The 26,607-nt window shown below is 41.8% G+C and overlaps 1 protein-coding gene across 7 annotated transcripts in view; it reads left to right on the forward strand.

The window, feature by feature from the left end:
- Nucleotides 1-8,374: 8,374 nt before the first annotated feature.
- kcnh7a (potassium channel, voltage gated eag related subfamily H, member 7a) overlaps nt 8,375-26,607 on the forward strand; it is a 97,620-nt gene continuing 79,387 nt past the window's right edge. For all 7 annotated transcript variants that reach the window (XR_004501006.2, XR_004501007.2, XM_078165888.1 and 4 more), the window contains exons 1-2: nt 8,375-8,934; nt 9,715-9,945. Coding sequence is in view for 5 of the 7 variants with exons in the window: in XM_078165888.1 (XP_078022014.1) it covers nt 8,859-8,934; nt 9,715-9,945 (307 nt within the window). In the remaining 2 variants the exon portion in view is untranslated. The remainder of the gene's footprint in view (nt 8,935-9,714; nt 9,946-26,607) is intronic.

The raw sequence follows: 26,607 nt of genomic DNA on the forward strand, positions 1-26,607 counted from the left end.
AATTATGCTCATAAACTTTCTGTTATTACGTATAAACTATGCACCAAAATGTATCTCTGAAAACTTTTTAGTGAAGAAATAGGTGATGCCACTGCTGAAAATTGTTATTTTAGAACAACATTGCCTTTTTTTACAGCTTGGTCCAAGTTTCATGAGCCAGCCACATCGTGCTGGATGGACTCATTTCCATCAAGTTAAATCTAGTCTGCTTTAGGCTGATAAAGATCCGCAAAAACTTCTGAACCCCTCCTCCAAACTCACTGCGACACTCCCACCATGCGCTGCGCGACTGCTTTCTCCTGCGCTCCATTGGAAATGAATACACTGTCAGTGCATCTGAGTCCTCATGGTGGTGGGACAAGGCCATCGCAAAAGCGTAGTGCCCACCCTTCTTTACACAATGTAATACTAATTTTCATAATCACATATATTTTTGTTTTTTTTACAATGTCAATATATATTTAAATTTATGATATTGGTTGACAGCCGTTCTGTGTGCACTGTACTTGATGGGAAGTTGAACGCAAGATGGGAACTATGAGTTTCTGCCCTCAGGCCCTTGAATTGGTGAATCTGGCCATGGTCATGACTCCATCAAGAGGTGAGAACAGGCCGAAATTATCTCACTTTACCAAAATGGCCTCCTTCCAAGGGCTTTAACTCAAATCTGTTCTCACAAGGACAGGCACAAAAGTATTTACATATACACACGCGCGCAGGCACGTATGCACACACACTACTCTGAGTCACAGTCACTTCACTTTTGCACCTCGAGTGGACTAGCAAAGAGACGGGGACATGTGCAGGGTGATACATCTCTGGGATGACACCTCTCTTTGGCGATGAGCTGTGCAGTCACAGGCGTTTAGCTGTGATGGCGACACTGACAGAAGACAAAGCCACGAGTTTACAGAGAGCCGCCAGTGGTATCTTGGAGTGACACGTGGGTTATCGTTGACACACCAACAGTGCGTCCCTGGCGCGTATTTCCCATGAACCACTGAGCTGAACTTCTCCCAAAAGATAGCAAGACAGCAGATGAGGAAAGGTGAGACATTTATCTGTGAAAGGGGCCAGCTGTGGAAAAAGTCTGGGACAAAGTTGGAGGGGGGACTGCGGCAAAAACAAAAGTCCAACCAGCAACATTGGAACATTTTCTTTTTATTCTGCCTTACTTTATCTGTAATCATGTAGCTGTGATCTTTATGACTGTCAGCCTTGTCCTGTTGTCTTGGCTCCCAGCGAGAGTGGAGATCGAGGGTCAACTAAAACAACAACAGCCAGAAATGAACAGAAAAAGAATAGAGAGACGGGGGGGGGGGGGGGGGGGGGGGTCATTCCTGGGTGTATAGGCAGCCATTTGCCCTGGAGTTATCCGTGGATTAGGGGCCAAGGCCTGGCTGCCTCATCCAAATTGCTCCACGTACCAAACAGATTAAGTTAAAAATGAATGGACCAACCAAGCTGATAGAGTCAGGCTTATGGGGGGATATTCTCCCTTCAAAAACACTCCCCACAGCAGCGGCCGCAGCAATGAGGCTAAAGGCCAATGCCAGTTGGGAGATTAACACAGAGTGGAACTTATTGTCTCACAGAGGAGCAAACAGATAGGACTGGCATGGGTATACCCTCATTGATGCTACTGATTTAGCATCATAATTATCACAACCCTTATCACTATCAACATAAATCATCGTTGCCTTGCTTGACGCCACTGTCACCATGATTATGCTTGTCATAATTACCACTATAATCATCATTATCACCAGTTTAATATAATGACTGCCGCCACAGTATTGGCAGCACCAGCATCTCCATCTTTTTGGCTATTGATGGCAATGCCAGTTGATCTTCTGGTTGGTCAGCCAGCCACTGTACTTCAAACTGAAATATCTCAACAACTATTGGATGGATTGTCTTGAAATTTTGTACACATGCTCTTTGTCCCCAGATGATGAATGCTTTTGACGCGATCCCTGTTTTTCTCTAGTGCCACCAGCAGGTCAAAAATTTTCACTCATCCAGTGTGATATCTCTACATCTACTTGATGAATTGCCAGAAAATGTTAAACATTCCTGGTCCCAGAGGATGAATCCAAATGACTTTTCTGATCTTCTGATTTTTCTTCTGGCACCACCATGAGGTTGGCATTTGGTTTTGAGTGAACAACTACTGGAAACACTGCAGTCACATTTGGTGCAGACATTCATGTTTCCATCAGGATGAACTGTAATAGCTTTGACGATCCATTAAGCTTTCATCTAGTGCCACCAAAAAGGTTAAAAATCAGAATTTGTTATAAGCATGTTAGCATGCTCATGTTTGACATATTGTCACGCAACTTGTACTTGTAAAATTACATAGATCTGGGTTAGAAAAGGAAAGTTTTGTACGTTAGGGTTAGGAAAGTAAAGTTATGTAGGTTAGGGTTAGCAAAGTAAAGTTACGTTGGTTAGGGTCAGGAAAGGAACATTTCACAGGTTAGGGTTAGGAAAGTAAAGTTACGTTGGTAAAGGTTAGGAAAGTAAAGTTACATTGGTAAGGGTTAGGAAAGGAATGTTTCGTGGGTTAGAGTTAGGCAAGTAAAGTTACGTTGGATAGGGTCAGGAAAGTAAAGTTACGTAGGTTAGAGTTAGGAAAGTGAAGTTATATAGACTAGATTTAGAAAGAAGAATCATGGTGATGGTGTACCTTAAAATAACTCAACGTTCACTTGAATTCCCAGAAAAGTTTTCACCCTATTATTTGAAAAATTGGGTCTCTCGTTAGATTATCAATCAAAATTAATTACCCACATCTCCCACCCAGATTTTCTTTTGTTGCCTCAGGGCAGAAGTGGGTGATATGAGTATAAAAACAGGGAAAATATATTTCTGTAGAACCTCTTTCTCTCAAAAAGACTTTCTGTTGGGTTATGATATGCAGTCAAGAAAAACCCTGATGATCCAGATATAACCAGATAAATATAAATACTCATACACTCAGATACACATCTACTTTCGCTCCTCTCTGTAGTCGTGAATGAGCTGATGTTGAGTGGATTAGGCCCCTCGGGGTTTATTTAATGACTGCTGCACAGGCTACAGTACACTGAGCCTCTCTCATGAACTGAGGTCAGAGAAAATGCCTCATAGTAATAGAGATCCTTTACAACCACCGGGGGAAATCACTGCTGGTTTGTTGGCAGTCCATGTAATTAACCATGTTAGCGTTCTTACACTCACAAAATCTGGAGGATAAACCCCTTGTAGGTCCTAACCTTTAAATCCTGTGTCACATTAAGTGAACGGGGGCTATTTGACAGCGGGCAGCATCTGTAATTTCTGCATGACAAAGCCAATTTTAAATGATTTAGCACTGACGCTGGAGACAGAAATTATGTGATATTCTATCAATTGAAGAGGGGAGCTCTCATTTGGCTTAACATCTTAGGAGCAGGTGGGATTTCAGTATCTGCTCTTGCTCTAGGACAGTTCAGCAGGATGGATGTTTGCTGTCAAAGGGTCTTGAACCCAGGCTGAAAGACAGCCTCCACACTCCCCACTTACACCTCCCATGTCACTGTATCACTCCACCACATGCAATGCCGAATCTGGACCTTTTTGCTACAAGAGTGACAGCCTGTCAGGAGCTTGCAGTGTTTGGTATTAGTCTAACTAATTAGCAGGGCCCAGGGCAAGGTTACACTCTGCAGTAATAATCATTTTTTTTTCTTTCTCCAATACATCATAATGATGGTGATGATCCCATAGGGCAAAGTTGTAATCATTCACCTGCTGACTAAGCTCCAATTATAAAGCGGCTGCTTCAGCTCTATCCTTTTTCAGCTCAGGCACGTCTTACCGAAACCCAGGAAAAAACATCCATCCTTGCCCAAACAAAGGCACTGCTTGAGACAAACTTTACAGTCTTTGCCCCTTAAGGCTGGGTCACAAGAAGCATTTAAAAAATACTTTCACTGAGATAAGTTGATCAGGGAGGGGACAAAGTAAATCCAGTAAATATTTTTGACTTGCAAAATTGTATCATTGACCAATAGCAAACTGTCTTTGGACAGTGCTGACCTTTAAAGGAATGGAGAGCAGGAGATTCCAAAATGGAGGAAGATATTGTAGCTTATTAGATATGTTGCACCATCCGCTATTATTTTACTTCCTCTTGTGGAGCATTACCTGCTCCACTTAAGAGGAGTAGGGGGCTGAGCTTTAGCTCGTCAGTCAGTGGCGCCCCAAAGGGAGTCCGGGAGGGGGCACCCTGATACAATTGCTGTCTTCAAAAGGCTGTGGCACACAATTTTTTTAACCTATGTAACGGTCGTGGTATCTTGTGAACCTGGATAACCTGAGGCATCCATTGTTACCAGTCATGTCATGCTAGCTTGTCGGAAAACGAGGGAGCTAAATTTTGGTGAGGGAACAGCTGGCATGGCCATTTTGAAAGAGGTCCCTTGAACTCTTGACTCAAGATGTCTGAATGAAAATGCGTAAATTGCAATTGCAAAATAACAAACTAAAGTATATCAGTATTTGATCCTTTAACTCTCATACTTCAACGGCATATAGAATTCCTGAAATTCACCTGTGGCTTTTGGTTTTATTGTGCCACCCAAGATTTTCAGTGGCTCCATCTGGTCCCACCATAAAAAATGTCACTGTCACCAGCTACACTGATAGCAATATGAATATTTCCTACGTCACTAAGCTTCTACAACAACATATTCTGTGCAGGCTTTATCCTTCTAATTGTGATCTTTGCGTCACTCACATTCAGTGTATGTAAGTGAGGCTCTATTATTACAGTTGCAGAGGAACTCAATCACTAGATAGATTCATTTGACCATAAAATTGCTGGACAAAGTGACTCTCCTGACAGACAATATTGACCCATGAGGCAAAGGGTCTTAATATTTCAGTCTGATAGAAATGATCACTTGGTTGCACTTAATGGAATACAGCTGAACTCATAACCACAGCAAATATCTCTTCTGAAATATCCTCAAACCCTCCAGCTTTACTTTAGAAAATTCCCTCGTGTATTGCCAATAAGACCCACATCCCTGTTGCATTGTTTAATTTCAACTTAATTATTCATTACACCTATAACAGCATCTTAGGACTAAAACTTAATTTCCTTCTCTTACAGTGACTCATAAACCTGGTCAGGAGGATGCAGTCTCATAAAGGGCATAAACGGATAAGTGACGTTCCAAATAAATGGAAAGTAAATACAGCTTTACCTATTTATAGCTATCAGTTCCCATAAAGCACCAGGCCTCCTTGCCAATAGCATCTGGTAGGAGATATTCAAGGAGCACACTGAAACAAGAGGATGTGAGCACACTGGCTAATTTTGTAACATCTCAGCACACATTTTGAGTTATGCCACTACGCGGTTACCTGTCACATGTCTTTCTCTCTTTGAATCATCACTCGCCCTCTCATCATGTGGAGCGCAGTCGCTAGCATGTAGCATCTAATCTGACATGCAGCCTGGGCTTAAGTGGAAATTGAAACTAAACTGTGGCTTTGAAAGCTCTTGTTTGCACTTACCCTCATGTGATTAACCTATGATCTCAGTTGTAAGCTAGGACCACTGATTCAACAAACCTTATTGTAGTAACAAAGTCAAGAAAATGCTTAGAACATGGGGAGCTGTCCACTGTGCTGAAATTAACCTGTAGGTTGTAGTTTTCTGTAGTTTCAGTGTGGCTTTTGACATGAGGCAAAGTGTTTCCTATTACAAAAATTTTGCATTCAAGACGTTTGTATCAGGCTTTGTCCTAATACTGTTTAGATGCTTTTTGATATTGTGTCCTTATATCTCTGCACTATCTCAAACAGGAATTCTTCAGTTTCTACAGTGTTAAACTACAGTAATAACTGCTGCGTGTGTGCAGGACTGACTTACTTATTTAGGATTATGTTCCTCTCTCTGTTAAAATAGTGTTCGTCACCACCAGCTGTCCTTTCAGTGAGCATATTATGGGCTAAAATACAATTAATTAATGTTGTCACTCCCTTTAATGTGAATTTGACTCAAGGGCAGGCCTACCCTTTACTGTTTCACTGCTGTGAGTGAGTCAGTGAGTCGTGCTTGCTGTGTGACAGAGACAGAGAGGAGGAAATAAAAGAGAGAGAGAGAGAGAGAAAGAGAGAGAAAGGTTTGTGTAGTGGATTGTTGTTATGGATTCAGATATCATTACCGTGTGATGACAAATTGGATGTGGGCAACAAAATGCAGATTAGCACTGATAAATGCTAAAGCTGCCAATAGAATCTGTGCAATAGGCTGCAAGGGAAAAAAATAACACATGCTGTATCCAAAGAAAGCTGCCAGTGTACGACAAGGAGAAAAGTGTTGAACAAAGGCTGCCTGCACGTGCAATCTACTGTAGTCATTGTTAAAACACAAGGTTGTAAAAACAGCATATGCTACCTTCTCCCCCCCCAACCCATGTCTGTGTATACGGAGTCGTTTTCTCAATGGACCAGATGGAGGGAGAGCGAGTGTAAGACCAGGACAGATGTTTCACTAGACTCTGGGTGTGTTTGTTTGCATGTGCGTGTTCTGAGTGAGACACGAAAAGAAACACAGGGAGGGAAATAGATTGGATCTGAAGGGAAAATGGAACAAGGGGAATAAATTGAGGGGAGGAGAGTATTAAAACCTCCAGTGGAGATTACCTGTCATTGTTTTGACACGGTAACATAACTGTCTTTACACAAAATAAGGATTTTTAGTTGGTAGCCTATGTGTATTTTCGTGTATTGATTTTTTTAATTTAGATATCTTGAGGTATGGAGGTACCTCAGGTATTTGGAGCATTATTTAACTCCTTTCCCAACAAGCTATGCTGACATGGTTGGTGCCAGTGGATGCCTTGTGTTGTGCATTTTCACAAGATACCACTATGTGTGTGTTAGTTTAAAAAATGAGCCAGATCTCAGCCTGGATGGTATATCAGGGTCCTATGGCCCCTCCTTGGGGGCACCACTGATTATTTCCTGCTGAAGTGTCCTTGAGCAAGGCGCTGACCCCCTCTCCTGACTTCTCACTCTGTATAATCCCCTTACAAAATGTCTACACCATGGGACTGATACCACCAGTGGGAGGAAAAGTGAATTGTCTCAGCAGCACCATGGCCAGCGCCTGCTCGTGCGCAGCAGGCCTCCCTCACTCTGAGGCAGTGACAGTGGAGCGTTTTATGCAAACAATGTTTGGAAAAGCTTGAGGCTAGAAGGGACATTTAAAACATGACCGCCCAGCTTCACTTTGGCCTAGGACTCTTCATTAATGACATGGGAGGCACACCTGCGTTTGCTGCCCTGATGTCACCACTCACAGCACTGTTGGCCTCGTGACTCAGAGAGAAGACAGGAAAATTAGTCAGTCATTAGTGTCAAACGTAATGTTTCATTACTTGTCGTCGTGATTTTTTGCCTTCCTATTAAACCATGCTGCTGGTTTAATAGGGGCATCATTAGAACCATAAAATCAAAGTAAGCATGGTAAAGTAACTTATCAGACGCAGATAAGCTAAGCTACCTGGCACTTGCTAAGCTAACTATCTTAATTGTATTAGCTGTGTAATAGTGAGAGAAGGAAATTAACAGACTTAAATATGGTAAGCTAGAAGGTAATTACAAATTGTTTATGCTGCCACTATACGGGACTGTTGTTTATTTATCATATGAGGGGGGTGGCTGGGGTGTTTTTTGTTTTGTTTGTTTGTTTTTTGGGCCCTCCCCAATGCTATAAATACTTTTCCTTGAGCTGTTAGATTTTTAAAACCTTCCCTTTAATATTTGAAAATTAAAAGTTGGGGATGAAATCATGGAGTTAAATAAAAAAGCCTTGGTTTGTCACTCTTGTCATGCATGCTGGTTAGTGTAAACAGTTTTATTTTTGGCAATTTCTTTAAATTAGACATGTTTGTCCCACCTAAGGTGTTCAAGGACCGTAGAAAATTTGAAAATCCAACAGTAATTTCTGTTTTTACAGTTTCTGGCTATGGGAAATGGTGTAATTTTGGTGATTTGTAAAGAAAGCATGCCTTCCATACCCACGCACGTTTTCTTTTTTTTAAAAAAAGGTGGTAAAAATAAATACAAAATACAGACATTTAAAGTTGTATGTCCCTCCTCTAGGCCAAAATAAAAAACATTACTCCCTCCCCAGTGCTTAAAAAAATATTTGATATGCCACCCCCGTTATGCACCACCCCTCCACTCTCATAAATAACGAACAGTCCCTATGCTTTGAAACAAAACAGGGAGTAGTAAAGTAACGTCGCCGTGACACGTTACTGTAATCCGTTACCAGCCAGCCCTGCCTCTACTACCTCTCCGTCTGCTTTGTCTACGCATCCATGTGGGTTTTTCCCTTCGCAGTGTCAGTGTTGTGCCTCTCCTCTCTGTCAGTCTCTCCTCTCAGCCATTGGCTTCACAGACCATCAGTCCTCCCTTCACAACAATAGACCCCCACGCGCACACTCGCTCACGCGCCGGCACAAACGCGCACAGTGCTTTCGAGGAGCGTCGGTGAAATGTTGGTGAAACTGCGGTTTGCCGACTCCCTTCTTTTCAGCTTCACATCGGCGAGGAGCGCAGGGAAGCCTCTGCGATGCGCTCAACCGGGGACGCGTCGGAGTTGAAATAAGGGAAGCACGGGGGGTCGGCAGAGAAAAGAGAGAGGGGGAGATTTTCTTACGAGGATGACTGACTGGTGACAAAGAAAACGGGGAGCCCCCTCTGGCTTCGCTTGTCATCCGTGAGAACTTGACGGAAGGCGTTTTGGGGGACCGGCTTACTTGGGCAGTCAAAGATTTTTTATCATCATTATTTTGTGGAGGGGCACCATGCCTGTCCGGAGAGGTCATGTTGCGCCACAAAACACATTTCTGGGAGTAATTATTCGGAAATTCGAAGGACAAAGTGAGTACCTCTCCCTGGTGTCCAGTGCTGTGTGGGTGCGCTGTGTTGTGCTGCCTGCCTTTGTGTCTGTCCTGCTGCATCCTGACAACAATTATATAGTCGTTAGGACATTGATGAGTTGAATGATTTTGATATGTCAATGGAAAGTAATTTTAAGTTAATCACCCTGCTGCCTGATCTTGTGTAGCAGCTCTGTAGTGCTGGAGTGCCTCCTCTACTCTGGAAATTGTAGTTAAAAAAGCTGCATATGAAAAACAAAGATTAAGGGATTTAATAACTTTCAGATCATATCCTCAAAATACCTGCATTGCCTTTATTAAATCCTCCAGTTGTGTTTAGTTTTGGTAGATTATTTGTGCTGTGATGCATGCTGGAGGCCTATTGAATCAAGCAAATGGGCAAACAATCATCAAGTGTGCCATAAATCTGGTTGTACAGCTGAAAATGTATGCATTTTTCCACTTAAAATAATAGATAATCAAGCTGTAATGATTACAAGATGAGCATAAACAAGTATAAAGCAATCCAGCCTGCTTTACGTTTATTTATTCATATATTAAGGAATATAATGGAGGATAATCCCATGTAAACAGATTACACCCACTTACCTGTTTTTATATTTTTGTGAAATATATTGTGTCACATTATGTTAATATATTTATGGTTTTAATGGTTTCATTTATATCCACATGTTTAATGTCCTCAGTAAATTGGTTATGTGATTTTTCTGCCTATGAACAAATTACCATTCTTCCTCCTTTTTAAATCTCTCCTCTACAGATAAGAAATTCATCATAGCCAATGCCCGGGTACAGAACTGCGCTATCATCTACTGTAACGACGGCTTCTGCGAGATGACGGGCTTCTCCCGGCCGGACGTCATGCAGAAGCCATGCACTTGTGACTTCCTGCACGGCCAGTTCACCACCCGGCACTCGGTGGCCCAGGTGGCCCAGGCGCTGCTGGGCTCGGAGGAGCGCAAGGTGGAGATTACCTACCACCGTAAGGATGGTGAGTGCCACGCGCCGTCTCATGTGGGCTCAGGTGGTATGTACAGCACATGACACGAGGCTGCTGCAGTAGTATTGCTGTAAAGTGCACTGAAGCTCTGTTGCCCCCTCTCCGAAAGTAATCATCATGTTTTGATCTCTTCGCCAGTGTTCGACTGATAAGAAAGGTTGAAACACAACATTTGTGCTACAGAGTTTGATTTTTGTTGTGTGCTGCACAAGCCCGAGCCACCTGCAGTGTTAGTGCAAGATAAGATGTGGGATAAATGTGCGAAAGGTGACTTTTACAATGTCTCACACTCTAGGTACACAGTGGGTAATTTTTAGTTCTGAGTCGGCTCTATCTGGAGCATTTTGCAGCAGCAAATCACTGAGTGCACCCATTTAGAACCCTGAGGGGGGGAGAGCAGCTGTGAAGGTTTCCTTTGCTGTGAAGTCCAGTTTTGAACTGATGCAAGCGCTGGGTGGCTGGGAGAGATGTTCATTAGCCTGCGCTGGATAGGGCACCCTGGGAAGGATGTAGCGCACTTCCCTAAAGAGTAATGTGAAGATAGTGAGGCGTGTGGTTCACATTACTCTCACACATTACTCATCCCTAAAGAGTAATGTGAAGATAGTGAGGCGTGTGGTTCCTCTGTTTCTGTTCTCATCATCTCTTAAAAAAATAGCATAGTTGTTGTACAGTACAGTGTACACAGATGTCACAGATGTTTGTTATAATTCTAACATCCTGTTAGCACTCACAGACTTGACAGTTGTCTCTGACTAACTGTATCTGTGCAGCTTTTCCATACTTCAGATTGTGTTGCTGTGTGTACATGCTGCTTATGAATACTGCATGCAGATCATGACTTGGCTTGACAGCTGGTATTGTTTTGATGAGTTACAAGGCGAGCTGCAGAGTGAAAGTTTAAACCAGTCACATCAAATGTGCTGGTTCAGGGAGAGTTCATGTGCTGACCTCTAACAATGACATATGTATTCAGACGATTAAGTCTCCTTGCATAACGCTTAAGGTGAAGTTTCACGCCGACTCAAATAAGGATTAATAGTTTTTTAAGACTGATGAAGGGATCATCCACGTGTGCCTGTCTGGTGTTTGTTGTATGTTGCCTTTAGGCTTCATAATGTTTATCCTCAGTGATTGTTAATGCTGTTGTGTGTGAGTTATTTTTAATCCAATAAAAATCAATCTACTGCACTTAGGCTGAGCCCATGGGGTGCAGCATTTTGTTATAGTTTTTACAGTTTTTTATTGGGTTGAGTGCACTCAATTATTGCTGCAGAGCTGTAAAGTTAGCTGAAACATCGCCTCAAACAAGAAATTATACTTTTGGTATTAATAAATCACAACCAATAGCCTGAAAACTTGTTTAACAGCAAATGATATTAAAACAACAATAAAAACTTGATTAACCCTCTCACATAACATCCCAAACAGTGCTCCAGACTGCAACAAAAATGGTCACATAGGCGATCATTTTTTGTGAGTGCGTGAGTTAAATTTTACATGGTAGCATTCCAAAACATAAAGCAGTCTGTAGCTGATTATTTCAAAAATAAAATTAGGAAGTAAAAAAGTAAAAAAAAGTACCACTTTCAGCCACAATGGCTAACCCAGAATCTGTGTCTGCGCTATGAGGGGATTGCTATGCTGTGTGTGTATTGTAGGCAATGTGAGAGGCAACTGTGTCTAGACAGTTAAAGCTTGAAACTTTGAGTTGCACATTAATACTAACAAACAAAACCTGCAGGCATACAAATAAAGAAAACCATTCATCAGCAGACGAGGTCATTGATTAGTAACATGCTGTACCAAAAGTGGTGCGATTAAATAATATGTCGGTGCAAATAACTGAGAAAGTTAGTAGCAGCAGTGCTACCAGTGGAGAAGTTGGTCTGGAGCCTTGCCAATTTTTTTTTTTTTTTTGCAAAAATATTGAACAATACTTGCTGAATAAATCACTTCACAAAGTCCTCTGAAGCCCACTTCAGATCTAAGTTAGCGTTGGCGTCTTTGAGTTAAGGAGGACGTCCCCCTGAGCATCTAGAGTGAAGAAGCACAGTTTGCACCGGGTGACTCATCAGTGCTGCAGGAGAAACATAAAGCTCCTGATGTAAAAAAAAGGGTTAAAATTTCTCTCTGCTTAAGAGCAGATGTATTCTTTTGTAATGAAACAAGATGCTATCAGAGGGATTCGATTTGACATTTGATGTAAGATAGGAGCTTCAGATTAGCGATGATGATGTGGCTTTTGAAGATTGACCACTTGTGTGTGTGTGGTGGTGTAATTCATTCTCAGGCAGGTATAAGAAAACCCAGAGGGAGAGAGGTGATGTAGATTAGGTCAAGGGTAGTTTACAGAGCAGTGACAAATGATAGTATCCTCAGAGACATAGATATATGAGGTCAAAGGCTGAAAGAGTGAGATGAAGCAGCTGAAAAAGGCTCAAGGGACTGGGCAGTGGAGAAGTCAGCTTATTTTTTGAGTGGAGTGGTTGGAGTCAATATGCAGCCCATAGCCTTTTTAAAAAATATTATCTTTCCTGAACTTTGACAAGGACCATAAGGTCAGTCAGTATCATAAATACTACAATTTCCCTGTGTTTTCCAGTGCTAAAGATGAGATCCTGCCCCTGTGATAGGAGTTGCAACATTACTTATTTTATGTGTGCCACAAAATTCACACCCGGGTATGAACCAAGAACATTTATTCAAGTACCAAGTTCTGTCTTGTACATCTATATAGTTTTACACTCTGCTACATTTCAGAGGGAAATGTTGTCAATTTTAGTCCATTCTATTTTTTTTGACAGTTGAAGGTGCTGTTACGCTGTAGATAAGGCATGCCACAATACCAGAAATTCAATAGTCGATACCAGGTGGCAGCCTCTGGGGCTGAGAACTGAAGCCAATACGGAAGTGCCGAAAACTGCAGTTCTTTGAACGGTCGCTTGAGGCTGGCTCCAGAAGCGAGTCAGCTTTACAGCAGATATTACCAGGTTTACAGTCTGGTGCCAAAAACTGTTTTGGTCTCTATCGCTAATTTCCCTGTTCATTACAGCTAGTCCATACCCATTGGTAGCTTTGTCACCTTTTACCTATGCCAATCCTCAATGCCTATGTGCAGTTTCACATAGATTGACCACGTCAGTGAGTAGAAAAATGTGGGACAGACAGAATGACTGACTGACAGAATGACACACTGACAGTTTCCGTGATTATGTACAGCATACCATACCATGACTTAGTCATACCAAAATTTAGGAAAAAACAAACAAACATTGGTCCACAGGGGGAGCCACCGCGATCAGTCGCATTTTAGCCATGTTTAAGCATTTTTCTGTTGTTAAAGCACCACCCAGTTGCCAATTAGAGTTAAATTTCTCCAGTCACCTTGAGGCGTCCTGTTCTACATATCTACCAAGTTTAGTAAAAATCGATATGGCGGTTAGGGCTGGATAAGAAATTAGCTCTCTAGCGCCCCCATTTTGTTTGATTGGGTTCATAATGGAGGGGTCCCCTCAGATTATGTGTGGTCATATGCCTACAAAGTTGCGTGGTGATGGGTGAAACCCTTGAGATGTTATACACCTTTATGTGATGAGCTACGCCCTCCGCAATATTCATTGCCTTATAGAAGCTCAGTTTTAGTAAGTTTTCCAACTTTTGCCCAGAGGGAACTTTAGATATTGGTCCCTAGATTATGTTCACCCAGTTTCATGCAGATCGCTCAAACTTCCTCGGAAGAGATTGATTTTAAGTGTTTTTCAAAAAACTCAAAATGGTGGAAAATCTATATAACCGGAAGTTATGGTTCCTTGAGGCAAATTTGTTCCTCATGAGGAGAGGCATCTCTGTGCAAAGTTTCATGTCTCTACGACATACAGGGCATGAGATATGAGAAAGTTTGCAATTTCAATCGGATGCTATAGTGCCCCCCTTTGGACAATTTATGTAATATTGCTTCATTCGCATCCTCCTATGACCCTCTACCACTGTGCCAAATTTCACATGGATTGACCAAGTCAATGAGGAGAAAAATGTTGAACAGAGACACAGACAGACACACCCACAGACAGAGTTTACATCATTATATAGTAAGATTGTACGGGTATTGAATTTATATATAACTCACCTGTTTACACTTTATCAAGGCTTATATTTACACATAATTCAGGGTGGGCTGCTTTGAGTGAAAGGTTGTCTGCTGATAGTGTCCTTGGCTTCTCAGTCAGATCCACCCCTTGCCCCTCCACAGCACCAGCCTTTCGTCCAAATATAGTCATTTCTGGCTCCAAAAAACCAAGATGGCGATGGCCAAATGCTGAACTTGAGGCCTAAAAACAATAGTTCACAAACCAGTGGGTCATGTCACAGTAGTTACGTCCATTATTTTTACAGTCTATGGGTAAATACCAATGCTCATGATGTTCCACGATTTTTAAAACCCAATTTGATACCATGATAAAAAACAAAAACAAAATAATAAATCTAATGGACTTGAACACACACTCATTTAATCTATTTTAAATTGTGCATGAGATTTTGTGGGCAAGTAAACATATATTAAGGGATAGCCTACAGTATGTGAACCTATTTCTCCTCCATAGTTGTCATTGTTTAGCACTTGTACATGTAAGATGTAACGGTTGGTTTTTTTGGCAGGCTTTTTTGTCCCACCCCTCCTCCACTGTGATTGGTCGGCTGGGTGACAGCGATGATAGCAGCGTGTTATCCAAAGTTGAACATTTTTCAACTTGGCGACCAGAAAAAAAGCACCGAACATGCAGCGTTCAGCACAGAATAGACCCTCAGTGCCTGGTCCCACAGCTTGCTTTTGTAGCATAGTGTAAATAAGCAGCCTTCTCATTGCAAAGAATTAGGAAAATTTACTGGTCTCAGAAAAAAAAAAGTTATTCTTTTTGACAAGTCGAGGTGGAGCTGTTGTTGCAGCAGAACTTATTGCAGACTTCTGCATGTTGGTGTTGTTCTGTGCTGGTAGGCGTTCTCCTTATTCCTTAACAGCAGATGAGAACACTCGTTGCTGTATATGCTGCCCGTCACATCTGGAAGAATTCCTTCCCTGGTAACTACCGTACTGAAGAAAAACAAATACCATCGCATTTTTCAGAATTTGGCATTGACTCGGTACAGACGTATCGTTCTCATTACATCCCCATTCTAGATAACAGTTCCAAAAAATTTGTTTTGGTTGCAGACATTTTCTGGCACTGTTTTAGTTACCAGAACATTGCATAGTTACAAGAACCTTTTAGAAACATTGTCGAGATGTTCGGTTCTTTCTGTAAAAAAGAGCTTGCAGGAACCATTAGCGAGGACTCTCATTAGGGAACAGTATTGCATTACCACAAGATGACGTTATGTAGAAACCTTATGGGAATATTTGTTGAACTAATTAACCAAACAAAAATCTTTGTAGGCCATAGGACACGTTACCAAAGAGCAGCCTAAGGGGAGTAAAGCTCAGGTTGAGTAATGTACTTTTACCTTTGATCCTTGAGTGTGTTTTCCGTCTTTTAACTTTTAGTGAACTTAAGTTTTGAATAGAGGACATTCACTTGTGGTGGACTCTCTGTATACTGTGCTATTAGCGAGGTAAAGGATTTGAGTACTTAAAACATAACTATAAGAGGTCTTATTCCTCTCTAGGCCAGCCTAATGTCAGCCAAGCCAAGCTGGGGGTTCAATCTGCATCGATTCGCTGAGCAAACAGCATTAATGAGGACACAAATACCTTCATGTTGCATTGATCTTCAAAACCGGTGCATTGGAGAGGGGAAATCAATGATGGCCAAATGCCCTCCCTCCACTGGCTGGCCCACAGGAGACTTGGATAAAAAGAGCTGGAGGACTTCTGACAGTCAGACCCTGCAACAAGGAGAAAAGGCCTCATTACCATTCTGTATGCTGAGCCTCTAATTACCTCAGTGTTTTCCTCTCACCTGACTCAGAGATTCTCCAGGGAAGGTCATACACCTGTTTCCACAGGGCAGACTGCTCGTATCGTCTCCCTTTTATAATAAGCAAGTATGACTGTACAGTTATTTAACTATATTTCCATAGTTTGATTTAAATTATTGTTAAAAGACTGCAATCTTGATACCGGCATGCACACATTGTTATTTCTGAAGGACAGCGACTCTGCTGTATTTGATTCTGAGAACTGCATATTTAGAAGTGCTCATCATTTGTCCCTGACGTGGCGTGCACAAATGCATTTTAAGGCTGACAAGGCCATTTCTAAACCTACAATTTTGCCAACACTCAACCAATCAAATTGGCCACAAAGCTATCTGAGAGGTCAGGCCAAGCCCCCAGGAACAGCGCCCGGCTTTCAAGCCAGTTTATGAAGTGGCCAAATGTAGAATTACAAGGTCTGAGTCCATCACATGATGCCATTGGGCCCAGAAAGACTTTTCCCCTGTAGAATTACATTGTGAAAGAGACGTCTGTAAATCAGCTTCATAACCTCTGCAAAATGATTTGTTTCACTATCAGGATTTGATCCAGAAGGTCTAGAAGAGCTGCACGAATAAATCATTTTATTCTCTTCCAGTTAGTGGAGGGCTAAATTGCAAGTTAGCAGCTCGGCCGCTGGAAGTCTCCTGTGTGCTTTCTCTGTGGGCCCCATGATGCAGAAGATCCGAGTGATTTCATACCACTGAAATAGAGCTGTTTTGGCTTCAAGTGCGACTGAGCAGCTTTCATAGGAATGCATGGAGTTATACTAGTGAGTTAGTGAGATGGAGTACAGGTTGACAGCTAAACTTGACCGCCATCAACATTTTAGCAAACCTATTATTCTGGCTGGGTAAGCTGTGTCTCTCTGTGTTGCCAGTAATGTAATCTGTAAAAACACAATATCAGATTTCTTATTATGTAGTCAACGAATGAATGATTTTACTCAGCAAAAGTGGCATACGTAAATGCATATGTACAATTGCAGTTGCAGTTGTTATGTTTGCCGTCAGTTGCCTTTTATAAGACCCCAATTGTATTCCATCCAGGGCTCAACAATAACGATTGCCCGGGGCAAGTAAAACTCAAGGTCGGGCATGTAAACTAACAACTCACTTGCCCGATTGGGCAAGTTGCTAAAAATAGTAAAAGTTAATAACTAATTGATAAAATAAATGTATTTTAAGACGTGCTCCTTCGGCTCTGATGTAGCGGTCTCTCTGCCTGAAGTCACAGGCACACGCTGTGTAACAATTAGGGATGGGTCACGATTTTCGATTTTCGAATAGTTGTTTTATTTTTGAAAAATCGATTTTTTAATGCGACTATTACTATTCGCCGTCTTATTTCCCCCCCTTTATTTGACATGCAATTCAGCTCCTAACCGCACGAGGGCAGTCTAGGATTGCTACAGCGGTGTGAGATGCTCTTCTACAAACAGGAGAAACATGCAGAGACTACTACTCCGTGAGGTATGTCCGCATTCATTCGGGCTTTCATAGCCGAGCGCACTTCCGCGTTGTAGTTTCCTGTAAAAATGTCCGTGAAAAATTCCCGCGATGTGAAAAATACATGCCAAGCAGTCACTGGTGTGCGCGCACAGGGCTTGTGGACGTCCGCTTTGAGTCCGCGCGGACCTCCGTGGAGTCCGTTCCGCCCGAGTATGTTCGGGCCTTTAAAGATGAATGGATCTCTGTGTACTTGCCACGATTTTCGAATAGTGTTTTTGCTTGTGTTGCCCATCCCTAGTAACAATGTCCTGCCCACAGCCCCCATTGATATTATTTTGCGTGATGGACGCTTCATATAGTAACATAACAACATACTATTTATGGTGTTATGCCATCGTGTCATTTCTGTCTCTACATGGTCACGTGTTAACAATTCTGCTCTGCTCTCTGTATCGCGCACGGCGGAGTTCCACCACACACACACAGGTGAGCACGTTAGAGCGGCTCGGGCCGCATTTTCCTGACCAAACCTGACCCCGAGCCTGGTGCAGTTTGTCAGCTGACAAAGTTATTGTTATGGACACTGTGTAAATAACCATCAGATTGCTGTCACGCACAGACAAACACACTGCTCGCACAGCAGCGCAGCACGGCACTCATGCTGAGCTTGTGTTGCGTTCAGGCGTTGTCACGTAAATAACAACTTCCAGCACTTAAATAGGTCATAGCACATAACAGCAGCATGTCAAGTGACTTTATACTTTTATGATATTCAATACAATTGTATGTTCCTAAATATTGAGACACCTCATATGTAAGCTAGACAGACATTTCATCTGCTCATACTGTGCACACATGTACTGTATGTACTTAGTCCTAAAGAGCCCTTCTGGCAGCCTACCAGTAGATACATAGAAACATCCCAGCAGGCTGTGCTTTGCAAGCATACAAAAAAGTTTCACGCATGTGAAAATTAATTCATACGTGTGCTTCACCTCCGCTGCTACAACTCCATCCTAGGGGAAACACTGCTGTGTGCGTTTTGTGCAACAGGTGGATGTGGTAGTCTACTGGTAGAGTAGAGAGAGAGCTAAGTAGCGTTGAAGTACAGTAGAGCAGGGCAGAGAGATGGAAGCAAAATATATTAAACCCGGTGTTAATACAGCAGAACTGGAGAGAGGGGTGAAAAATAAATAGAGGTGGGCATGGCTCAAGTAGGGAGCAAAATTATAGACGGAGAATGATTGACACATTTTTCACTTTAAGCCCTGACACTCATATTTGTGTAGGAATTAAGCTACAATACATGACATATGTTGTTTTAATTAATAAATACAGTGTGAATAAAGGTTACATAACATAAAAATAACTGCAGTCTTTGTTATTTGATAGCCGCTTAAATTAAACAGTTTTTATAGGACAAGTAAAAACTGACTTCGGGCAAGTAGATCTCTGACCAACCTGCCCGACCGGGCAAGTGAAAAAAAACCTTAGCATTGAACCCTGCCATCTTTGGCACAAATAATTTAAAACAAGCAAGTGTTATCAAATTTATGTTTAGTATGAACAATCCATCTCAGGAAATGAGTGTTGAAACAGCTTAGAATATTCAGAATCAATATGTATGGCTAAATCAATACTTTTTGACAACACTATTGTGTAACCATATATATTATTTAACTATGCAACACTCGTGGTCAAAATGGGAGTGAAACTGTGAAGAGGCACCTCTGGTGTCACATTGTAATAGCACATCTTTGAAAACATAATTGAGCAAAGTGAAAAAGAAGATTAAAAATAAAGGATTGCAGATTGCAGCAATTTGTGAAATAGTTTCATTTTAGGTATAACTACTTCTGTCCCTCTCCGTATCCATCCCACACACACACACACAAACACACACACACACACACACACACACACACACACACACACACACACACACACAGCTCTCAGTCCCTATCTCTGTTGTCTCCTGTATTGGAATTCCAGGGGAAATGTCATTGCGGCAAGCTGATTGCTGGTGGACCACTGGGGTTTCTATGAGGCAATCTTCTTCTTTTTAATCCTTTGACCCAGGGTCTGCATAAACGCATCGTCCGCTGTCCTTTACAGTCCGTGAAGGAGATTCTGCTCGTCAGCACAATCTCTGGCACATTTTTAATGCTTTCTGATTTGTGCCTTCACAGGACCACTGGTCCTTTAGCCAGTGCACATATCTCAACGACCTCTATAGGAGCAATAGCTGTCATCTAAGTTGCAAAAGTTTTTTGGGCACATTTGCTTTATTTGATAGAGAAAGAAGCAGAGGACAGAGAGGCGATGACATGCAGCAAAGGTCCCAGGATGGACTCAAACTTGCTGCTGTTGTGATAAGGACTCAGCCTTCGTAGTAAGCACTCTACCCAGTGAGCTACCGAGGTAACCCCGAATAGTGGCCAAAGTTTACTCCAAACCACTGTGCTTGACACTTAGATGCTGAGCTGTTTACTGCACCTGCTACAACAGAAATCTCTTAAACTCAGCACAGGCCAGCTTTGCTCAAATGCAACTTTTGTGTCATTTGAATTATTGTTGACCTCTACATTTTCTGAACAGTGCCTCTTCTCAGCTCAGTCAACACCGAGAAAGACTGTGAGTCTATCACTCTATTAAAAAGGTTTTAGTTGTGTTTATCAGCATTGTGGATTTACTTTAGAAGGACCCTGCTACACTGTACACGGTATGTTCAAAGTACCATTGTCAAATGTTAAACGGCCATGTTTCTTGTTATGCGGTGATATGTATACGAGCTCATTTTGTCGTCAGAAGGTGGAGGGGATGGCAAGCAGCCAACCACTGTTTGAGACCAACAACACCATTTGTTCATTCGAAAGACAGCACAGCATTTCCAGCATTTGTGCCCCCAAATGTCGGTGTTCTGTAGCGACCCATCACTGCATTCCCATTGGGAAAGAGGTCGTGGCTGCGTTTCCAGCAGCATTCGTACTGCCACATGTGTTTTTTTTTCTTTGGCAACCTCTCACTGCATTTCCATCAGTGTTTCTGCCCCCAAATATGGCTGTTTTTTAATGAGTCGTCGCTGTATTTCCAGTGGCGCCAAATGTGGGTGTTTTTTTGGTGACGTGTTGCGTTTCCAGTAGCTTTTATGCTACCAAACATTGTTTTAACTCTTGCACTCCACCCCCATTTTGTGGCGAAAACGCCTAAAATGACATAACCAAATTAAAATGACTGTAGTGTCTGAACCGCTTTGACTACATACATGCATGAGGTCTTGCCAGAAAGAAAACTCCCTGAAGTTTCTTGTGAAAGTGTCAGAAACACTGATACAGAGACAGAGTAATGGGCCTCTGAAGTCAGTAAAAAGTTGAAGATTTTGCCTAAGATAAAATAAAAAATATTTTTCAGGATGAATAACTGTCTCTGGCTTCATCTGAGCAGGTAAATGACACTGTGGGGCTGTAGGCACACTATCAATGAACATTTGTTTCAAATTTGAAGAAAATTGCTCAAAGTATGACCATTCTACAGTGTTTTTTCCATGAAAAGATCCAGGCGGAGCTCCAAATGACAAGAGCGCTCACTCTGCTTCAAAACAGTACTATCAGTGATCAAACAACACTCAGCCAGCTTCAAACATTGTACCTTATTGAAATTAGGTGTGATTATGATAGCTGATGTTGTTTATGACACAGAAACATCATAAAATATCACCAAATAGAGCCATATGAAATGTGAATGTTATGATCCCACTTTCTAGGCCTTATATCTCAGCCAAAAATAGTGGTAGGAGTGAGACTCTTACCTTTTATAAAAGATCTACGTCTCCACTCGCAGCTCCGCTCAAGATCGCGAGTAATCTTTTAACTTTTCCCCTCGAAAAACGGCATGACATGACTTGACAGCACTCATCGCGATTTTGGACTTTGTGTGTTTAGGCTGCTCTGGTGCGAAATCCATAAGAAATAAAAGAAAAACGATGTTATCTTTGAAAAGCCGAGAGCTTACTGAATCTGGCAATACCAAACATCACATGGTTTGATGACGTAGTGTGCCTGGAAGATACCTTTTAACAGAGGAGGGAGGGAGCGCGGACGCGGGCGTCCGAGCGGAGTTAGAGAGGTTAAACCAAAACATGATGTTTTCCTAACCATAACCACGTGACTTTTGTGACTAATCAAAACCACATTAACCACAATGTTCTTGAAATGTAAAGAAACCTAAAGCTTTAGCAATGGCTGTTTTAATAAGATGATAAGGGCATCAGTCTAACCTATATCTCTAACACTAATGACCACTGACACCTATCTAATAGAGTGATAACATTTGAAATGGGTGGTGATGTGCTACTGCTATTTTGCTTTGCTCTTTGCTGTGCATTTTAGTTATTCCATTCGCATTCAATGGGAAAAAAACCTGTGCCTGTGTGAGAGAACAAGAGGATGCTGCAGTGGTCATTATGCATGATGTTGTGTGCGTAAGATATGCAGACTGGTGTGTACACCCCATTCTGTGGGTGTACTGTGAGACAGATGATGACAGATAAATTTCACCAAATTAAAATCACATAAAAGCAAAAATTCGGGTAATACAAGTGATTCCACTTGTACCATGTCATTGAAAAGTCACTGGCTTTTCAAATGACAAAACTGTTAAAACAGCATTAAAATAACCATTATATCAAATGAGGAGAGGTCGCTCTCTTTATGACACATTGTTCCATCCAGAAACAGCAGGTTAAAGCCAAAGATGTCATTAAAAAAATCCAACATCACCGAGGGACCATCACAACGAGCAATCATTTGTTCAAACGGCAGATGAGAGCAAAAGGAGAGGACCTAGAACATAATCATTTTTCGTTCAGTTCGCCATTCACAAAGTCCCTCCATCATGAGGCCCTACAATAAATGCTGAACTGTTGCCAAGATTTTGGATTTGGGTTTGTTTTCTTCTGGCACGGCTTTGTAACAGATAGCAACATGGTCTATTTAAATGCTAATGCATCACAATGTAATTAGATGGTAAAGTAGTGAGAAATTGAATTTGCAAAATGGCACAATCTCTTCAAAACAAATGCAAATAATAAAGCAAAAGCTGGCCAAGAAGTATAACCCCCTACTTTTAAACACCATGTTTTTTCATATGTTACACTGAACAACAAACTGTAGTAAGTAGCTACAACTAACTCAACGGTCAGCGCTTCTTATTCTCCGGTCTTTTATTCGTTAACGAATGCATGCAGCACTGCACATGAATGACCCGAGTTAGAGTTAACATTGAAACCTCCTTGTCTAAAAGCAACCTTCAAAAATTACCAAGTAAAAAATAAGGTGTTCAAACCAAAGGGGCACGTATTTACTCAGCAACAGTTGCTCTATCTGCGTCTCCATTCAGTGAGTCAAATAGAATAATCACAGTGTCTGACTTTCCCTACTTAAGAGCCAACTCACGGGGGCCTTGGTGTATCAAGAAATCCATAAGCTCAGTACATGGTAAAAGCTTTCACTTGCAAATAGCAAATGAGACTCAAAATGTCATGCTATAAATAGATTAAAGTTGGTTGTGCATCAGTGATGCTCACTGAGATTAGAGGTTTTTTTCCCTCCACGCCTTTAAAATGTCGCCTATCAATGTAGAAACTTCAGATTGTGATCACTCAGTCTTGCCTTGAGATTATCTCTCAGTGTTCCTGTTATATGCCATCTTCTCATTTAAATCACCAGAATACCTCACACTAGGGACCAAAATGTTATCTTCTCTGCAGTTTTGCCTAATAATGAAAAATGCTTACCACAATTTTCCAGATTGGTTTTTTAATGTCTAACTAACAGGCCAAAGCCCTGAGGTCTTCAGTGCATATGAGGGAACCTGCAAGACAGTTTTTGCTTGCAAAGTGACTCCCCTGTCTAATGAGTTAAAATGCATCTTACTCTAGTGATTAATATCAGTGAATTGATCTGCTTCATATGTCCCCTTTTCAAAGGAGCAGCACATCAATTTATCATTACACTATAACATTGTGGTACAGCAGAACCGGAGATATCTTTTTTTGTATTCTTCCTTGACAAAGCCTGGTGCCTACATTCCCCACATTGTTATTAAATAGCAGACAGTTGGGTCAGAAATTCAGGTGGGCTATGCTAGTAGCAGCTAATGTAGTCTGGAGGCTCAAGCCTTACGCCAAGATGACATTATTTGAGGACTTCACACAGCTTCCTCTGGAGACAGTGAAGGCTTCACACATATTTCACATATTCAGCTGTGGTCCTAAACACTTGATGAAACTCCAAGTGAAAACTCGATGGACACCAGCTAAATTATCCCTACACAGCCTTGCAACCAATTTTTCCCAGTGGCCACTTGCAGTATTACAGCGTTAAAATCCCCCTTCCCCATAGACAACCATTTTTAAAGAGACGTCTGTAAAACTATGGACAGGACACCTCGAACTGCAAACAAGGTCAAATATGAATCTTTCTATTGTGAATTTTTTGATCCAATCCAAAATCTAAACCAAACCTTTTGTCATCACAAGGTAAAGTCTATAAGCTAAGCAGGAACTTGTGGGCGGGGCCAGCATGAGAACCACTGCCGTGGTAGGTATTCCACAAAACGCAAAATAAACTTCATGTATGGCAGATACGCCAAGCAAGCTACTCATTGGAATAAGTGGACACCATCTTGTGATCCAGTACCTAGTTATTATACATCTATGTTACAAACACATGATGGTAATAATCACCCAACCCCAATTATTTGATTTGACCGCAGTCATTTTGCATAATCGTCAGATTCCACAATCAAAATGCCAGTCTCACAAATGTGACAATAAACATTAGGTGAGTCAGGTGTGTATTCATCCACTGGGTAAATAGTGTCTGCCTGAGTGCAAGGATACAATGTCAGGAAAATAAGTCTGTGTTTGTTGCTGTGCGAAGCAAGATGATGACAGAGAGGTGCCGACAGCAGGTCTCTAGATTTATAGTGAGAGTAGCAGTGTGCAGCACTCCAGCTGTGTGCTTGACAGCTCTGAGGAAAGTTATGCTGGAGGTGTCGTTTTCATCCAGTTTCTGTAATAAGAAAATTTACATACAAATGTTTGGATTGAAACGTGGTGTCATAGCTTTGTGTAATGTGTGTTCTGAGCGTGTGGTCATGTGTCCTGACCATGGGTCTGAAAGCTGAAGCAGGAACAGTTGAAGGCTTGTGTATGCTCACTGTTAGATATGTATATGGACAAGGGTGGAGCTGTGTGTCTGTGTCTGTGGATATTTTCTAAAAGCTTGTGGACCAAACAGAGGCACTTTAGCGTAGTCCATGTTGAGACACAACCACAGGACACGACAAAGACATTTTAAAAATGGCGGAACAGAACAAATTGGTGATAAAGTGTAGGAAGTATTGCATCTACATGTCCCATAAAGGACACATGGAAATATGAGGGCAGTGATGTTTAAAATGTTTGAAATAAAAGCCTTCATACTGGCCTTGTGTTTCCATGTTGCATATTAACTATTGAAAATATAATCAAGCCTCCTTTCACAGTAATTAACTGTCTGAACCACATTTTGGTTGCATTATATCGGCCTACACAGCAGTTTTAGAAAGAGCTATTTAAGATAAATCTGTGTGCAGTACAGCGAAAGGTGAAACACACTGTTTGAGCAAACTGTCTGAAGGATTAAAGGCACTCCTTTGACAACAATCGCATCATTTCAATGAGCATCCATTGAAATTAACAACACGGATTTAGGTCTAATTGCAAAGCTGAACACGCAACAGCACCACTGTGTGTCATAAAATGAACAGGAAAAGACAAATTGTTAATTATTTGTAACAATCCATGAACGTGACAGCCCTAACATTTCATATTCTTGCAGTGTGCTGCCAATGCAATTTGCAAGTTGTTTGAACTGCTCTTAAGAATAACAAGTAACTAGTCAGTGAGGCTCTGTAGCCTCAGAGGAAGCCAGACATGATGAGTGATGATGATATGACTTGGGTTATTTGCTTGTTTGATGGTGTGACTCTGGAATAGCAGCCATTCTCTGTAAAACCAATTCTTGTAGATCCACTGCTGAGCAAACGAGATAAGCTCTTATTCTGTTTTGCCTGCAGTCTCTTTCACACTCTCAGGTTCGGCTGTGTTTGAGAGCATACAGTGGACAGCTTGTGTCTGTGAAAGACATATGCATGCAGGGAGATAAAGTGGAAGAAAGGAGAAGCTCAGATGCAGTGGGGGAGAGGGACGGCAACACAAAGACAAATTTAGGCACATAAATGAGACAGAGGGAGTGTGGGGATGGAGGACGGAGCGTTTACCCTAAACTAAGTGTGACATGTGTGACTGTGAGGGATGAAGTGAGTGAGCAGACAAGAGAGAATAAATGAAGGTGTCAGAGAGAGAAATCAGGTGCAGCCGAATATCAGGTGGCTTCCTCCATTGCGGGATGCCCTCTTGAATCCAGTCCAGCAGCTTGAGAGCTGTTTCAATTATGGATGGCCCTAGTTCTGTCTACAGCACCCTCCGTCTTTAGGGCTATGCAGATAAAATGATTCTCAATAGACTGCCGTAAAAATTGTCTGTTATTGTACTGCCCAATAAGGACTAAACCAATAAAAGATCATATAACTAAAGGAGCCGCTTGGTAAATGGTGTGTGGCTTTGAATACGGCTGTCCGGCTTGCTCTCATCAGTTCTCATGAGCCTGGGAGAAAGGACTGTAATGAGCAAGCCCCCCACTCGCAGTCTAAAGTGACATGGATAGATTTGTGTTGTAGCAAAGGCTTCGATTTCCTCTGTGTTCATGCCTCACAGTGGATCTCATTTATAATGAGTTTCCTCAATGGCTTCTTCAGGCTGCCAGCGAGAGGAATTGCAGTTTGGTCCTTTACAAGGCGATTTGTAGTTGCTCTCCTTGACTGTTGCCGTTATAAACCAGAGTGCTTTAAAACAGACAAAGCGGAGGGATGTAAAGGAGACACATACCCCTGCTGTACTTTTCCACCCATGTTTTAACATCCCTTAGTATTCACATGGATTTCCTCCTGTCACACCCTTACTTTGCTATTCCTATAAAAACAATCTCTATGTGTATAACAGCATAGTGTTGCCCTGGCAACCATTGAAAGAGCCATTATATATCATCGCTACTCTCGTATTCATCCTGCATGCCTGCTTTGAAGGTTTCACAGCTGGAGAACAAAAATACTGGGACCAAATCAC

Source organism: Epinephelus lanceolatus, chromosome 24 (assembly GCF_041903045.1).
Source record: "Epinephelus lanceolatus isolate andai-2023 chromosome 24, ASM4190304v1, whole genome shotgun sequence".
Classification (NCBI taxonomy): Eukaryota; Metazoa; Chordata; class Actinopteri; order Perciformes; family Serranidae; genus Epinephelus; species Epinephelus lanceolatus.